General features: G+C 38.1%; 1 protein-coding gene across 1 annotated transcript in view; it reads right to left on the reverse strand.

The window, feature by feature from the left end:
* Nucleotides 1–419: 419 nt before the first annotated feature.
* The window catches only part of LOC117426246 (villin-1), a 37,677-nt gene continuing 19,186 nt past the window's right edge, over nucleotides 420–18,910 (reverse strand). Inside the window, exons 8-21 of the mRNA XM_059033444.1 lie at nucleotides 18,204–18,406; nucleotides 16,809–16,887; nucleotides 16,307–16,405; nucleotides 15,389–15,542; nucleotides 13,037–13,137; nucleotides 11,955–12,092; nucleotides 10,098–10,256; nucleotides 8,594–8,773; nucleotides 8,053–8,198; nucleotides 6,981–7,125; nucleotides 3,687–3,875; nucleotides 3,308–3,376; nucleotides 2,359–2,493; nucleotides 420–1,671 (exon numbers count right to left, since the gene is read on the reverse strand). Of these exons, the coding sequence (XP_058889427.1) occupies nucleotides 1,558–1,671; nucleotides 2,359–2,493; nucleotides 3,308–3,376; nucleotides 3,687–3,875; nucleotides 6,981–7,125; nucleotides 8,053–8,198; nucleotides 8,594–8,773; nucleotides 10,098–10,256; nucleotides 11,955–12,092; nucleotides 13,037–13,137; nucleotides 15,389–15,542; nucleotides 16,307–16,405; nucleotides 16,809–16,887; nucleotides 18,204–18,406 (1,911 nt within the window). The 3' untranslated portion in view covers nucleotides 420–1,557. The remainder of the gene's footprint in view (nucleotides 1,672–2,358; nucleotides 2,494–3,307; nucleotides 3,377–3,686; nucleotides 3,876–6,980; nucleotides 7,126–8,052; nucleotides 8,199–8,593; nucleotides 8,774–10,097; nucleotides 10,257–11,954; nucleotides 12,093–13,036; nucleotides 13,138–15,388; nucleotides 15,543–16,306; nucleotides 16,406–16,808; nucleotides 16,888–18,203; nucleotides 18,407–18,910) is intronic.

Below are 18,910 nucleotides of genomic sequence, written 5' to 3' on the forward strand. Positions count from 1 at the left end.
TCATGTAGTAGTTGTATTGCAATGGCATGACTTAGTTTAGTAACATTTTATTATACATTTTCAGAACATTTAATTTCTGATTAATATCCTAATTATAGGTATGTGTATTTTGTATAATGCTGGCTATTTCCACTCATTAGTCTAGATCTAAAGTCCCTTTTCAACCACATTTCAATTTTTGGTTTTAGAAATTACCACTAGGAGTGTGCATGTAAACATCTGTCCCTTCTGTGACCATGGCAATTGTGAGTTAGTAAATTGAATGAATTTCTATACAAAATCAGTTACAGGGGCTAAAAAAGAACAAAACTGTGCTGGACTAGTTAGCAATTGTGATAAATAACGCTCTAAGAAGAACCAGCAATGGAGAATGAGAGAGGACACATTTTTGTGTTAATCAAGGTCACCTTGAGAATTGATTTGAAGAGTTGATACTGTTTATTAGATTAACTGTTATATGCAAACACTAGATGACATTGAAATTCATCCTCTTACCTCTAATTGCACTAGCAACATCAATTTCAGTTCTGCTTTAAGAACAAAAGAAAGGCCATTTTGTTAATTCTCGTCTGGTTCCTAGTAGATTAATCTAAAAACAAATCAGTTCTTAAAGGATCCCAATTATTCAGCATCAACAACAAGGCTAGACAGCCCATCCTATACCCTCACCACTGTCTCCTACCCTCTCCTAATTGTATATCCACTGAATTTACTACAGTGTACTCTGGTCCTGGTTTCTGTGCTGTGCTTAAACCATCAGTTACAGGTTATTTTTGCCAGCTCCTTTTAAGATTTTAAAGATGTTAATCAAGCGCCCCTAACCTGAATAAATTAGTTTCCTTTAGCTCATTCCTTTAAGCCAGGAGATTTACTCCAATGGATCTGTATAACTGGAACTTACAGCACAGGAAATGATCAGATACCAGGAATTTATAGTGCTGTACATACAGTACACTGAAACAACAAGCAAACTTCTGTTCTGGAACACATTTCGCATTTAATTGAGAGCTGTAAGGAAATAACTAATTAGTAAAAAAGGAGTGTTCGATTCTGAGTTCAGCTGTCTGTGTATAAAATGATTGTAGATCATATAAATGATTGTGACAGGTTACCCCTTTTTTGTTTTGAGAGTCTTTTGGTTCTTTCCTGGTTGGTTCTACTTTAATTCAGGATATTTCAAATACTAATTAAAAGTTTGTTTCTGATCTACAGTATATTCCAATGGTCCAACTCAATTAGCTGCAACACACAGGAAATAATTGAGTACCAGGAAGCATGGTCCTTTTTTAACTATATTTTTGTAAAACAAAGGGACAAAAGACTTCCATCACAATAAAGGGGTGACCAATGATACGGTTTCTAAAGGAAATCTTCCTATTCCCTATGGAGGCACTCTAACAGAACAATAGAGCATGGCATGGTATTGGCCTTTTAAAGACATCTGCCCTTGGAAAACAAATTAGCAAAATCATATCTACGTATATATATTTTCATATCTACGTATGTATATTTTCATATCTACGTATGTATATTTTCATTTCTACGTATATATATTTTCTAGAAAAGACCCTTTTCTTTCTTCAGGTTCTGCTGTTTCCAGTGAGGCAGGGCCCAGAACGAAGGACGGGACATTCCGAAAATTTCAGCAAAGTCTTCATTTGAAAGGTGCTCCTGCAAAAAAAAAAAGGAAACGCTCATCATGCTTGTGACATGTGTAGAAATATATTGGCTGTTGTGGTAGTAAAACAGACAGACTCACAAATAATTGGTTTAGTTTAATAATAAAGCTAATGTGTTTTCAACCTTTTCATCTCAAGTACCAGTTTTTTCAGCAGCGACCAGCAGGTGTACCAGTAGCTATGAGCAATCTTAAAAGGCTATTGTAAAACAGAGACCTACTCCATTACAACCGGTTCTCTCGCAAATGTCCCTGAAGATGTGACAGTTTTGTTAAAGTATTTCACCACAAATAACAGTGGTTGATTTGGTTCACCATTAGTAACTGTACAATAAATAATGACACCCTGTTTACTCAGACTAAGTCCTTTCCTTTATCGGTGGTTCGGTGGTACAAACAGATCGATAGATTATGATAGCGGGATTAGCGAATGACTGTGGTTTGAGAATCACATTGTCATAAAACACAACTGCTGCTGTGTGTACCATTTGCAAGCCTGTCACAGGTTGACAACTACTGGTTTAATCCAGAAGGGTCGATGTCCGGCTGACACCACCCACTACCTGTACTTGATAGCCAGTGTAGAATATAAAATATCCCCCTATACTGTCTGGTAGTGCAGGTTCAGAGAGTAGCACAGCAGCTATCCGGGTGGCACTGCTTATCCCAGAGCCCTTTACCTCCTTCCTGGATGGATCTGCTCCTTCAGGAAGCTCCTCAGCCTGGCGGTTGACCAGCTGCTCAGCGGGGAAGGTTGGCAGGGGGCCCAGCTGCACTGCCAGGTTCTCCTGTTTAGAATTTTTCAGAGGCAGGTTCTGAGAATAAAAGAGATTTAAAGTGTTACAGAACACCAAGCTGTTTCAAGCTCAATACTTACCTTGTGCAGTTCTGTCTTTTTGGTAGTTCTGTATTTTTAAACATGTTGTTGCAATGCCTGTCGCAAAGAAACAGATGTCTTGGAGACTACACACTGACAATTACTTTACAAGATTCTCTGTTTGCAGTATTGGATTTTTTTTTAAATATCTAAATCTGCCAGAGTTCTTCTATACAGGCCTTTAAAGTAATTGTAGCTAACAACATAGTTCCGGACATTTTTGACCGAATCAACATCCATCATTATATAGGCCTCGAATAGGTCCCACACATTTTAGGAAACATGTATTTTCATTTTTAAATATCTGGTACTACTCTAGGATAAAGAAATCTTTGTTTATAAGCCATGCTTTTAGACTGGCTTGCACTTCTTGGGTCATTGTCCCCACCCCTTCACTGGCTGCTAATAAAAGCAGTAACAGATTTCCTGGAAGGACAGACAAGAAAAGCGGGAATTTTCATTAACCTTGTGTAGTACCAGATGTCATGTTTTAAAATGAAAATATATGTTTGCTATAACATGTGTTTCTTTCAAAACTGCACACCTATGCAGCCAATGTAAGTGCAAAATGGGTAAGATTTATGGAATTATTTTGTTAGCTATAATGACTTTAACTTCTGCTACAGTCTAATAGCCTGCAAGGAGAACAACAGAAGACAAGCAGGAGACAACTTGCAGAAATAACATTTAACCTCCTCCTCTTATCCAGTGGCAGAGGAATTCTTGCAAGTTAGCTACTGAGGCTCACATACCGCTGTGATTTCCACAATGGTGCTGACGTCCCCCAGCTCTGCCTTCAACTCCTCATAGGATTTCCCATCCTGAAACAAAACATTAGCAGGGGGTCAGATTGTCTGGGTATTGCTTGATAGAGTTATTTTCTGTTTTTCAGTATTGGACTGGGTGGAGGGGGTCCCTGTAGACAAGCGGGTCAATTTCATTAATCTAAATGACGAATGGAGACAAGCCAGGCTCTTTTAAATCAATTGAGTAGACCCCAAGGCTTTCATACAAAAGGTGACTGAACTTAACAAGTGCAAATTTTTGTTAACAGGCAGTTTTAACAAAGTACTGTCTTATTGACCATGAACAATGCTAACATGATACTTGCATTATTTCAGTGTTACTTACACTCCACCTGTGGGGATCCCAGGCCAGGAACCAGCCAGTGAAGGTAGGGGGCTCGAAGCCCTGCTTGACCAGGATGATGGGGGTTCTGGAGTCCCTGTCTCCTGGGTGAGTTATCAGGTACTCCTGTGCTGTAGTCACAGCTTCCTTCCTCTCTGTCTCATTGGCCCCTTTGCCCAACCACAGGAACACCTGGATGAGGTACAGCACAGGAAGACCTCGGTATAGTTCATTCAGAAACGCCAGTACATTAATCCATTATCATTTTTTCACAATCAAACTATTACTGTAGTTTATTTTAAAATATATTTTACAAGTGATTCACAATTGCACATTAATGGTGCTTTGCTGTCCTTTTTTTGCCTCCTTTCTCCTCTTACAGCCAGCCCGGTCCTCCATTCAAAACATGGATGCGCTAAACCATATATATATATATTTACATTTCTATTTAACAGGAACCAGGCATACAAAATATATAGGGAGTCAAACCCTCTTTGGATGCAAATATAGCTTAAACCTTGAGAAGATAAAAATACAGTGTAAGACAGTGCGTGTATGTGGCAGGTCACATTATTATTATTATTATTATTATTATTATTATTATTATTATTATTATTATTATTATTATTATTATTATTATTATTATTATTAATTATTTCTTAGCAGACACCCTTCCCCAGGATGACTTACAGTTGTATACAAAAAATACATATCAAGAATTACAGTACAATTAAGAGCAAGACACAAAATACAATGACTTCAGTCCTAATTATAGTGTTATATCAAGATATTTTGACAACTAGTTCCATGTTTCTTGGTTCTTTGATTCTTGGTTATTGGTAAGAGCACTAAGAGGAGTTAATGACATAATATGAGTAATATTAATATGACTATGTTGATTAATAGTTATATTGGGAAGACGTAGGTTTTTACAATTTAACAAAAACAAACAATCACTCTCCTTCCCTACTGTCAGACCGTTACTTAAACATCAGGAACCCAATTGCAAATTGGCAATAACGCTGAGATAAGTTTGGAAAGTCCTATGACATATTCTCAATTTTTCATATAGTTATTATTTATTTCTTAGCAGACGCCCTTACCCAGGGCGAGTTAAGCATGCCATCAGTAATACTGTAGGAGTGATATAATTAAGCATGCCATCAGTACTACAGTAGGAGTGATATAGTTAAGCATGCCATCAGTAATACTGTAGGACTGATATAGTTAAGCATGCCATCAGTAATACTGTAGGACTGATATAATTAAGCATGCCATCAGTACTACAGTAGGAGTGATATAATTAAGCATGCCATCAGTAATACTGTAGGACTGATATAGTTAAGCATGCCATCAGTAATACCGTAGGACTGATATAGTTAAGCATGCTATCAGTACTACTGTAGGAGTGATATAGTTAAGCATGCCATCAGTAATACCGTAGGACTGATATAGTTAAGCATGCTATCAGTACTACTGTAGGAGTGATATAGTTAAGCATGCCATCAGTAATACCGTAGGACTGATATAGTTAAGCATGCCATCAGTACTACTGTAGGAGTTATATAGGTAAGCATGCCATCAGTACTACTGTAGGAGTGATATAGTTAAGCATGCCATCAGTACTACTGTAGGAGTGATATAGTTAAGCATGCCATCAGTAATACCGTAGGACTGATATAGTTAAGCATGCCATCAGTACTACTGTAGGAGTGATATAGTTAAGCATGCCATCAGTAATACTGTAGGAGTGATATAGTTAAGCATGCCATCAGTACTACTGTAGGAGTTATATAGGTAAGCATGCCATCAGTACTACTGTAGGAGTGATATAGTTAAGCATGCCATCAGTAATACTGTAGGAGTGATATAGTTAAGCATGCCATCAGTAATACCGTAGGAGTGATATAGTTAAGCATGCCATCAGTAATACCGTAGGACTGATATAGTTAAGCATGCCATCAGTAATACTGTAGGACTGATATAGTTAAGCATGCCATCAGTAATACTGTAGGACTGATATAGTTAAGCATGCCATCAGTAATACTGTAGGACTGATATAGTTAAGCATGCCATCAGTAATACTGTAGGAGTGATATAGTTAAGCATACCATCAGTAATACTGTAGGAGTGTGTGGCAATGTGCTCCGCCCCTGTGTGCATTTCTGTGTTGTATGTTGCGTGTGCTGTGTTAATGTTGGTGTATAGGCATTGGTACATGGGATATAAACGGGTCTGTGTTTCACGTGTGATTTAAAATGTATAATTGTATTTAGGCACGGGATTGCACATCACTTCACATGCATTTAAAGTATATAATATGTGAGCACGAGGTTGCACGTAATTAATTCACGTGCTGGGATTCAAGTGAATAATTAATTAGTAATTGAATCCCAGCACAACAGTATATATAGATGCACGTTTGACTCACTCGGGGTTGGGTGTTCGGTGAGTAGTGAACGGGAGAGAGAGAAGGAGAAATAAAGTTAAAGATAAAGTTAAATAACAATTGCTATCGCGTGCTGGTAGGACCAGCACGATACTTGTTTGTTTATTTACTCACCGTGTTTGTTTGTGTGTCTGTCTGTGCACCGTTTGTTAAGTGTTACTAGTCCGTTTTGTTTGTCTGTTTTATTTTGGCGTAAAGTGCTGTGTCCTGTCTTTTGTTTTGTTAAAACCTTTTATTTTACAATAAACCGGCGCAAGTAAACGCCTTCATCATTTCATTTCATCTGTCTGTGTGTTATTCATTTCCTGGATCTGACAGCACCACTCAGCAATACTGTAGGAGTGATGGAAAATGCGGGACAGTAGGGTAATTATATATTCTTAGATCACTAGAGTGTAATATCAAAATAAAGAGGAACTAAGAGAAACTTGGTATGGGTCTGATGTTATCTTAACTCATGTATTTTTCTTGTGGTTTAGAACCACTTTATATGTCATTTTCATTCATCACATCTTGGTGTATTTTTTAAACCACAATACAGCTCTCAAACATATGTTCAGCTCTTACACAGTGTAACTATTAACGGTTCCCTGCAACACTCCAGCTGATGTAAGAAATCCCACATGTTTCTGACATTCACTTTACAAGCAATGGTTACACTCTGGTGTGCCAGCTGTGCTTGGACAGAAGACGTGTTTGAGAGCTCTACAGAGGTCACATGTGATGACTGCTAACAGTAAACTACAAAGTGAATCAAAACAAGAAGAACTATACAATAGTTCCACCCCATGTTGCCTTTTGAATTTCCCAATGTGCTGTTCTCTTGATGCTATTTGTTCTTTGCTGACCTGGTCCCAAGTGTCAAGCAGCATCACGTCATCTTCATCCAGGTCATCCTGATTAAAGCTTGTTATCTCTGTGGCAACAAATCGCCCTGTCTGATTGGAGCACTCAAAGAGGCGGGGAGTGATGTCAAGCTGCTCCTCTTGAAGCCTTGATGGAGGAGGTTACAAATGAGAAGCTTTGAAACCACATGCTTAGTCCTATACATTCAATTAGATTTGATATCTGTGCAGATGCTGGATTTTGTTGAAAAAGCCCCTTCATTTAAAATAAATAACCAAACTAAAGATATGCAACATGAAAAAAATATAATATATATTTTAAATGTTTTTTTTTTAATTTTATTATTTTAACTATTTTTCTCCCCCAATTTAGAATGCCCAGTTTGTTCCCTCACAGAAGCAACAACAGCTCAGGAGAACTGAATGTTAGTGGGTGTCCTTCAATCCCACAGCCAAGCCAATCTCCTGTCTTCCACCCAGGACCTGGAGAGCAGATGTCGGAGTACTACCGGCCTCCAGAGGTAAGGAGCAGTCCTGCAGGTGTCCTTGAGCTCGCTGGGCTCCTGGTCAATAGTTTTGCCTGCCTAACCCTTGGAAGTGCCAGAGCCAATTCGACACTCCCTATTGAATCCCCAGCGAGGATCAGCATCTTCGCACAGCGAGGACATGAACCTGCCCTCCCCTGACTGTATGACTCACCCTGCACACCACCTGGCCATGCTTTTACCTGGTGAGCCCTTGAATAAATGTAACTGAAGTGTAAAATGAAAATAAGAAGCAGTTGTAATCACAGAAACTGTTATTATTTGTTAGCTACATTAAATAAATAATTTCTTAGGATTACAGCACAATGGAAAATAGGAACCACAGTCCCATTTGAAAAAAGTTCTCTTGTTTCAGCACACCTACTATTAATAACATTTAATGAATAAATAAATCAGGGGGTGTAGCTGTTACAATCCACCATGGATTACATGGATTACAACAGTTCCCAGTATAATGTTCCCAGTTTGATGTTGTATATCTTTTTAGCATTAAGAATGGATTAGTATATGTATGTATTTTAAATAAATACCTTTTATTGTTGGCGTACTGGCATTTTCCACCCAAGGTTACCCAAAAATCTGCAGGCTCCTGACCTTCAGAAATAACCAGCTTCTCTCTCTTGGAGATGATGTCAGCCATAGTTTTTGCAATCTCTCGCTCATCCCCACTGCAGCCCTGTAGAACAATAAAGTAATAAGTACAACTGATTTCTGGACTACATCCCAGTGAAAGACTTAAAATTGGTCCATAGACTGTTCTGTTGCTTTAAAACATATCGTATGTGATAAGCTACTGACTTAACATTATTTTGGAGGTGTTCTGCCAGATCCCTCTGTATGTTTTCATTAACAAATATAAAATAAAATAAATGTGATCGTTTATTTTCCATTATCAATTTGCTTTTCTACCACACAGAAAAAAAACTTCGAAAAAGAGGCAGCAGCACGTGTTCGTTAGCATATGACCATATATGGAAATCACTGCACTGCTGCGTAGCCTGGGGCGCGCAGTAGCAAACAGCCCTATCCTGCCTTGAGTGTTTATTGTTGGTGTGTTGATCTGTTACTCACCTTCCCATACCAGAGGTAGCAGCAGGAGTCAGATTTGAGCACAAAGACGTCATTGGAGTTGAGAGAGGAGGCGCGGGCAGGCACCTCAATGGAGCGAGTGTTGTGCTCGTTGGTTCCGTGCACATGGAAGAGCCTCACAGCTGGCTCTGGTTCTGTGGCTCCACTCCGGGAGGTACCGCCCTGGGGGTAAAGCCAGTACATTCTGAATATTTCCACTCAGTGCAGTTTTTGCAGCGGTTCTGAGGACTCTATTGAACACTTGCTTTACTAATGTGAGGTAAGAGTGTGAGGTAAGTTATCTATCCAACAAGCTTTCCACTCAACTAACCATTCATATTCATGATGTGATCTTCCACTTCTCCTTCTTTAAAAACCATTTGGATTACTTGATTAACTTTCTAATATTACAAATGTAAACGTAAAAAATAAAGAAGTGGAATATCATAGGACAGCTTTATATCTATAAACAAGAAAATCTGTAAAACTGTAGGCTGTATTATTGTTGTGTAATACCCTGGTGATTTGAGAATTGCCCGGTCAAAGTCCGAAGTGAATCTCAAAGATCTTTCATTCCGGGTTTTGCCCGGGCAGATCTAGGAGTGCCCAACAATGTCCGGTCAAAGTCCAAAGTGAATCTCAAAGATCTTTCATTTGATGTTTTCAAGGGACAGAGACAGAGCTACGACTGAAGAGCTTTTTTGACCCGCCTACCTGAGTAGTATCATTCATTCACTCACTCACTCACTCACTCACTAATCTCATTCATAAAAACTACACAAGAAGCTGGTTTCAGGCATATATTTAAAATGTATTTTTATTGATGACATGACCATATAAAGTAGTTAATGACATATATAAGACAAATTTATTTTAAACAAATTATTAAAATCTAGATATGTACGTGAACTCCGCTGAGTACGCTCTTCAGCTCTTAGATCGCTTGCCATAAACACTGTCAAATGTGAATCAGCTAATCATTCATGTTCCACCCAGTAACTGCATCCATCTCTCTGATTGGACAGTTCAGTACAACTCTTTATTATTATTATTATTATTATTATTATTATTATTATTATTATTATTATTATTATTATTATTATTGGTTGCTATTACGTTATTAATAATACCATCCTTTTTATACGCAAGTGCCAATGGGGTTTCTCGTGTTAATTTTTGTTCCAATGTAGCGTGTAATATTGTTCCGAAGTGTAACGTTGATTTTATTATCTATATATCTATATATATATAGATATATATATATATATATATATATATATATATATATATATATATATATATATATATATATATATATATACACACACACACACACTATCCGGCTGTGGGCTGACCACGGTTTGCCCGCCAAAGCCCGAAATAAGTTATTTTAATATACAAGTGTGGAAGGGGAATTTAAAAAACAAAAACATCCTGATCCAAAGGCAAAAGCACAGCCAGATTGGCAAAGAGAGCCACAAATGAATGAAAAGAAAAGAGAATTTACCTCATAAACCACCATCTTTCCCCTGAAGACAGCCATCAGATGAGGGGGCTCCTTGCCCATTGGTACTCTGACTTGAACAGGCTGCCCATTGTATTTCTGATCAAGTATCACAGCCTGGAAGGCTGAGGCAGTGATCTCGTCCTGACTGGCTTTGCGACCCTGAAATTCACAGTCACCGTCAGGGATTAGTAGGGTGGAAACTAGGTGATCTAACTGATCTACATTCAAAATTTGCACTTCTTAGTTTTCTATGAAGACCTGCATAATATTGCATACACTTTGCTCCACTTCCTAATAATATATTATAATGAATAGTAAACCTTTACACATGTTAAATAACGTACAGATTTCAAACTCATGAAAAAGGTATTTGACAAAATGCTGAAACAATACAACTTTGAGCAACAAAAAGAAAATGTGGGATGCACTGCGGTGACGGATTCTGTACCCTGTCGGTGAGATGAGATGAGGTTAAAAGCGCTATAACCACGAATCCAAAAGAGCCTGTTACTTTCACATATTGTACAAGGTTCCCAGTTGACGTCTCGCCACCGTCCCCATACATCAGCTTTATATCACCAGAAACTATTGATAAAACGACAGCCTTATTATGTGCTGTTGGTTGTACTTTACTCCTTACTGTATATGATTAGCAAACCTTGGGAGATTATCTGAGCATAATTGCAGAGCAAGAGTCCATTTAAATTATACATAGACTCAAACAAGTTTTCTGCGATAGTCTTAAATTAACATCGCAAAAGCAAGAATAAAATCAATCCCCATTATATATATATACATATAAACACATTAATGCACTTACCCGTAACGTGATTTCTGAGTTTTCTAATACTAAGCCAATCTCTTCAATGTTACAATTTACTGAGTATTCATCACAGCTTGCGTTTTTTTCTCTGCATTTTTTATTTTTTTTGGCTCAATTGCATTACCTTTTAAATTGCACACAGTTCTGTGCATGAGTAAAATTTTGATTTAATTTTGCTGTTGGGTCGTTAATGGGGTATTTTACATACTGCTACAATACTTACCGGATTTAAAAATATGTACTGTGTTACTGTCCACGTATAGTCTCTTTTGGCAAGTGATATTCAGAATCATAGTCATGAATTAAAAACAATTCTGTTGAAAATATAGTACTGTACCAACAGAACCAATACACTACATCTAAATGGAAGCCTACTTATTTTAAAACACCGTCCTTTCAGATATGTATTTTTGATATTGTATCTTTTTTGTGTTCCCAGAAAAACAGACAAGGGTTAAAACAGGCCAAAATGAAATAATCAGATATGTGTCACACCTGAAGTCAAGATTGTTTAGGTCGGATATGTGAGTGCTGGCTGTACTTCTTTCTGTTCACTATACCACTCATTTATCTTTGCCAGAAGGACGTTCTAATCTTGACTTTCGATATTGCGAATCTATTTATAATGAGATGCAAATTCCGACCACTCCTGTATAATGAGCAGTAACTTATGCTGTTCGTAAACGTGCGCTGTATTACGGAAGTTGTTCACGAAAAATAGCTGTTTGGTACATCGCAAGCAAACATTCGCAGTATTTATGAACACGTAACCAATATTAGTAGAGCCCTAGGTCTATAAATGTGTTTTCCCGTGCTCTTATCGTGCCCTGCTGAGTGACTAAAAAAAGTCTGTATTTGTGGCACTAGCTCAGGGTTCTAAAATTGTTCCCTTAACCCTTTCAAACTATAGAAGGATATTCAATATGCATACCGTTTAGTGTGATGTCTGGAAACCGAGAAAGCATTACCAAATAAAGTAATCATCATTTTATTACGCAGCCCCTTCGAGTTTATTGGGTGACTATGATGCTAACCTGCCAGACGTATAAAATGTAGTGCTCTTTGTTGTTGACCAGGTATTTGTATAGAATGAGGTAGCAGTCGCCTCCGTAGAAATGGCCCAGCCATTTTTTCTCCACAGGGACGGGCTCCAGGTTCTCTATCCTCCACACCTGAAACAGAGCCATTAAAACACAGTGTGAAGAGTACTAATGCAAATAACTCCAAACCAGACCGTAACGTAAAATAAGCAGTCCCGTAATACTGTATGTACGTGACACTACATGTTGTCATATACAGGATCTGGAAAACGGCTTAATCATTTGTGATAAAACTTGATGGCGTTAGATTGTGGGAATACATGGGGGGGGGGGCTATCTGTCCATCTGTATGTCACACTTACATGCATCTTGAAAACACAATAACTTATACCACATAGTGTAAATCAGTCATGTTAATATACCATAATACTAACACCTCATTTGCTTACCGAATAACATCTCAAATGATCCAATTTTCATTAAACTAGTTATTGTCATTTGTACTATTAATACCATTCTGTACATGCTGTTGATAGACATCACCTCTTCATAATACTGACAGCTCTACATTTAAATTTATCTGGGGACTTGTTTATTCAGCAGTTGCATACAGTAGCAGGTTAGCTTCAGTTCACTGAAAGAGGTTCAGCAATCATTAGTACAAGTAACTCTGAATACATTCAGTCTTCAAATACAAAATAATTCATTTTTGTATCACCTGGAGCACATTCTGAAAGACGTCCAGCAGTGGAAAAAACAACCAGTAGTCACTAGCAAATTTTTCATTTTAATAATCAAAAAGAAAATACATCTTTCAGCTAATTAACCTCTCACTAGGTGGTCAAAATCCCAAATAACGCACTCCGATATTGAGACTAAAGCATGGTAAAATACAATGTGATACAGTTGATGTCATGAATTTGATTTCTATGTGTTGTGTTGTAACAGAGTTGGCTGAAAGATCATCAGCAGCCTATAACAGATTATAATACACATACACAGTCTGAGATGTACACACAATATACACCCTTCAAGATCCTTCCATAAGTGAGGAGTATTACCCACACATAATTTACCTCCACTTCTCCTGTTCCATCATCCACCATCCTCTGTTGCGCTGCCACCTCTGGCTTTGCATGCATGGACATTGCATCAAACTTGACCAGCTCCACTTTAGCTATTATGGAAATCAAATTCGCAAGAATTAAAGAAATATGTCGCAATGAAACAGTGTAGCGAGTCAGCCTCTTCAAAACCGTGTTCAGGGACAGAGGGGGGTCAGGAAAAGGAGGCGTGATTTCAGAACCATGGTCAGCGACCAACAGTGAAACAGAGAGGTGTCTGTGCTGGCCAGGACCAGCAGGTGCTGCTTACAGGAGGGAGGCCTCGGCTGACACTGCAGCAAACACTTAGCTGAAATACTGCGCGCAAAAAGGAAGGCGTGACCGCTCTATTCACTAATATAATAATATGCACGAATAAGTCAAACTAAATGATTCATTTGCCAGTCATCATAGCAGGCGAAATGCTGCACGCGTTACACACAATTTATTTTAGTATATGGGCACTCCAAAGGACAGGTGGTCCGGCTCTCACTTTGTCAGAATGACAGCGACCAAGGAGGCAGCAGCCGGCACCAACTACATCTTCAGTGGGTCTCCGTAGGATGAGGGGAGGCGGCCCGGTGTTACGCAGAATTCTGTATCCCCATAGAATTCTGTATCCCCTTAGATTTGACGACTGCGTAGATCAAGATCGCTATTTGTGAACGCTTTATGTTTCTGAACAGTATTTGCATGTAATAAAATTAAAATGTGTTTTAAAAGAAAAATACAGTTTTACACGGGTTTCGTGTATTGAGCAACGCAGGAGGCTGAGCGTACTGTAGAAAATCAGTGGTGTTAAATGTGCTGCTTTATTTTGCTATAGAATTAGTTTGGTCTTGTTTTCAATATTTGTTGCAAACTACAGCAGAACTCAATGGCAGTGCTTGAGAACACAGCGGGACTCGGGCACAGGAATATCGCGCATCCACGTCCAGCTTTGAAAAACTGCATCGGCACAGGCATGGAATCATGCGGGGATACAGAATTCTGCATAACACCGGGAATGTCTTGCTTTGAGACGGTCAAAGCGGAGAAACAGAAAATAATTAACTGAAAACAAATATTTATTTGTTCACCTTTATCCCCCTCTGGTTTATTTTGAAGGTACTCCAGTACCGAAACGTTGGCTAAATATAAATGTGTTTCTTTTAAAGGGATTGCAAGTGTGCGGTTTATTTCTTTTTTCTTTTAAGAAACTTTAACCTTGCAGCTGCTTATCCGGCGATTTCGACGTGCTGCACAGGCTAGTCACAATGTGTGCAGTACTCACTGTTGTCTTTTCCATGACAGAAATGCTAATGTTTTCAGGGCCAAAATAATTCAGTGTAAAAAAGAGTTCAAGTACATGTGTTAAAAGAGCACAACTGTCTCTTGGCCGTTTTGGCAGTACAACGTCATAATGGAAAAAAATACAGTACATCATGGGATTTTATACAGCACTGTCTATTCCTACAATGCATCTTGCATTGAGAAAGCAACACGTTAGGAATCAGAATAAAGGAAATGATTATGGAATACAGTTCACGTGCAGTCGTCTTTTGGTAAGTTGCATTTTCAGAATCATATCATTGTGTACAGTATTACAACACCGTATGTTAAAATATTGCCTATAATCCACAAAACCAACGAAATACATCCTATGTAGCCTATACTTGGCATTTTATTTGTAGTGTTCTGTGGAACACGGGCAATCGTTTATCATGGAAAAAATTAAATACAGTACCTGAAAGCAGATATACGCGTTTATCATGTTTCCCACACAGCGCTACTTGTGGTCTGCTCTATTTATATTGTGATTTAGACAGACACCGTCTGGTTTCAATAAGCAATAAACTTAACATGCGCTGAGACACTTAGGAAAGTTAGCACCTTTAAGTAAATATGGTTTTTATATCAAGTCCCTTCCTCGCGGTATTAGGGGAGAGAATTTGAATACATTTCCATGGATTACCATTATTAATTGTATGTAAATGACTCGCTTACGGTATCTTTTTCCACGTGATTCATTTCGCGTGCAAAGTCATTTGCCGCTGGTTAGTGAATATAGCAGGTGTACTAAGCACGAAGTAATGGGCTTACTGCATGGAAAACTGGTTACAGCTGTTTAGTGCATGATGCCCTTAGACTGTTAATATAGGCAGTTATCACCAATCAAGTCCCTGCTCCTTCAGGCAAACCATGGCTTATTAGCCCCAAACAAGGCCTGTCCCATGGCGGTGTCACTTCAACTGGAACAAATGGAATAGGAACGTTACTTTAATTGATTGAATCCATCTGCATTGTTTATTCCATATCTCGGAAATAAAAAGCTGTGATTCTCACCAATCTTTCCCACACTATGTGTACTTCCAGTGCCCACTGTTAGTCCCTTCACTGTCCACTTCTGGAAGAGCTGTTTAAAGATAGCAGACTCTGAGCCATCATTCACAGTTTCCACATTGGTGGAAGATGGATAGCCTTTTGCTTTTATATAATCCTGTAGTATAAAGAGAAAAAAAAAACAATACAAATGTTTTTACCAAAATACAATATAAAGGTTATATATGTATAAAAAGGTATATATATATATATATATATATATATATATATATATATATATATATATATATATATATATATATAATACATTTCCAATAACTCTAATCTACTTGTCTTTGCCCAGTTTACCAGGGCTTGGACTCGCAAAGTAAATCTATGCACCCACAGACAGATCTATGTCTTTCAATCTTTCACTTATTAATAATAAGCATTCTGTGTAAATAACAGTGTTAGGGGAGAATGTGTTGATGAATGCCATTTATTAGTTTCAAAAAAGTTTTAGGAATATGGAGTCAAAGAAATAACAAAGAAGCATTGCAGAAAGTGGGATGAAAGCATAATTTTTGACTTTACAACTGTAATAAAATGATTCAGTGGAAAATCAGACTTATGATCACTTTTCAAGTACTGTATGTTGCATAAATACACACATGTCCTGCAGGTATGGTACATCTATGTTCAATTCTTGCTTAAATAATGAAGAAAAGTACATTAAAATGAATGCAAACCTTCAATTCTAGGTATACCTGGACAGCACTTCTACTGTTTGTTCTTTAATAATGTTCAAATAATTTGTCCTTTATATTTTCTTTAGGTACAGTGTTAGATTTTCCAATACCGGATCAGACAGTTTTTGAAGATTTTCAGTGATGAGGTGATTTAATGTCCACTGATTTGAGTCTTCATCTTCACCTCACTCACCTGTGCCCTAACCAAGGATTCTGACCTCTCCTTCTTGGAAGCATTCTTCCCTTTCCACACGAAGATCTTGATCCCACCCTGGTCTAAGAGGTAGCAATCCTTTAAAGAGAGTGAACAGCACACTCAAACTGGACTCATGGATACCACGACTGGAACTTTATCTTACTGGCAAATAAAATGAATCTATGGCAAATTTTTCTAAACCATTGCTTATTGTAATGTTACATTCTTTTAATGAATCCAGAAACTATATCATAATGAAAAAAGCAGACTGCAACACTAGCTGGATATGGAAAAACATGACTAAATATAATATATGTGACATTTTTAAGTATATGATCTATCACTGCCATGCAATGAATTATAACACGTTGAGCTTGTGTACTTTCCCTTAGTTGGGAAGTCTGAGGCTTCACTTTCCAGTCTGCAAATCTATCAAATCCTCCACAAGTATGCAGCTTCTCTGCTGGTTTCTGTTCACCAGTATTCTTGCACTACTCACGTCATGATTCAGAAGGTCCTGCGTTAGAGGACTCACAGCAACTTCCTGCACCACCAGATTCCCGTCTGTGTCAGAAACACTAGAGAATGGTGGGGGTGGAATTAACATCACACAACTAATGCTATGACAAAAAAAAATTGTATTTATGGGTTGGGAGTACAGTAATGAGAGCACTGAATGTGCTTAAGTGCTAACAAATGCTTCAGGTATTAAAACAGGATAAACACCTTTTATTTGAGAGGTAATTCATTTGCTCACATTATCCAGATAATCTTATAATGAGCCTGCCTACCATACCCTATGGAGTTTATTGCAGCTGCCAGTGGACAATCTGTGTCTTCATTTTCAACCAGCATCACAGACACATTTCACTTGAAATCAGATTTGCAACACTACTGTCGAACACATTTTCAGCAATAACGCTCCATTCTTTGCTAGTTGCCACGATGGAGAGGACCATAGAACAAGGAGAATCTATCTTCTCTGGGAGTTCACTGGAGTATTTAATCAAGGAAGAATTGGGAGAAAAAACTAGTAGAAAAGTGGGAGTTTACGCAGCCAGGAAGACTCAATTAACATCAGGCTTTCTCTCATGTGTAAGAGATTAACACACGAATTAAGAACAAGCCTCAAATGGACAAACAACCAGATATAACGGGCAGTAATACCAAAGGTTGCCATAACCATTACTATGAGAACAAGGAATTCACTAGGAAATCATTTCTTTTAACAGATTCAAATTACTAAATACAAATTTGTAAAAATAAAAATGGGTATCATATTAGTAGGGCTTTTCATTTTTTATTTTAGGTCACATGATGTCCCTTTAAAGTTATATTGAGCCGACTCTGTTTCTTAATTAGACTCTTTAAAAAGCGTTGATTGTGAAACAAGATTACTGTTGTTGTTTTTTTTTTCCTGTAACTTGAATGAGACTATGATTCTGTTTCATTGATAATGTAAAAAAAGGTAGCTCCTTTCAAAAATGTTATAACCTGTTTTGCAAATAATAGTTTCCTCTTAATTATGGTTTAATTAAATCAGTTTAAAACAAGGAGATGCCTTTTATTTTTACATCATCAATGAAACAGAATCATAGTCTCAATCAAGTTACGGGAGAAAAAAATGAAGTGAACTTGTTTCACAATCAACACTTTTCCAAGAGTTTAATTGAATGGAGTCAGCTCAAAACAAAGTAAAATCACGTGATCAAAAATAAAAACCAAAAATGAAGAGTCCTCCATAATGGGTATCAGAAAAAGTAGTTTTTTCTTTCCCTTTCCTGTATTTGACCTTTATGTGACAGCACTATAAGGAGTGGTGAGGATCTTTGCCACTGGCACTTCATAGGTTCAAGTAATTTACAGTTATTCTCTCTGTGACGCAGGTACTCACTGGAAGAGCTTGACAGCTGTTTTCAGCTTGTGATCGACCACATCATCGGGGATGGCTGCCTTAATGTCCTTCCTCACCCCGAGAACTTCATTCAGGAGTTTCATCAGCTCCGGGGAGTCTCTCTCGTTCTCCCCATCCACCACTGCCACCTTCGCCCGCCCGCCACGCTCGCGATCTCGGATATCCTTAGCCAGGTTCATCCCCTGCACACACAGGAACGGTGAGTGGATGGACACACCCACAGACAGATCATGAAGGATGGCCATATGTATAAATAGACAGGCACATTGATAGACATAACTATATATGTTGTGAGCTGGCGTACACGGATAGACAGGCAGTTATACAGATGGATACAGTGATAATGGGATGAACAGGCAGGCAGACAGAAAGATGTTGTGGGGGCGTAGAGACAATAAACTGAAAGATGAACCTAAAATATTTTATGGACTTATTATTGATGTTTTTTTTTTATTCCTCTTTGAAAAAGTTGCCTTTTTGCCTCACAATAGGGTGCTTCACAGTCAAACTTGAAGACCACCGGCATAGAACTGACCCCTGGAGTCCCTTGACTGGACAAAAAACTAGAAAACACTGATATTTCACAAGGAACTGACTCTAAACCTTTATGGATCCTGGAGAACAGAGTATCTGCTCACTGTGCTTTACTCCACATTTACCATGGGTCAGTTCTGCAATTTGGAGTT

This window comes from Acipenser ruthenus, chromosome 11 (assembly GCF_902713425.1).
Source record: "Acipenser ruthenus chromosome 11, fAciRut3.2 maternal haplotype, whole genome shotgun sequence".
NCBI classification, from domain to species: domain Eukaryota; kingdom Metazoa; phylum Chordata; class Actinopteri; order Acipenseriformes; family Acipenseridae; genus Acipenser; species Acipenser ruthenus.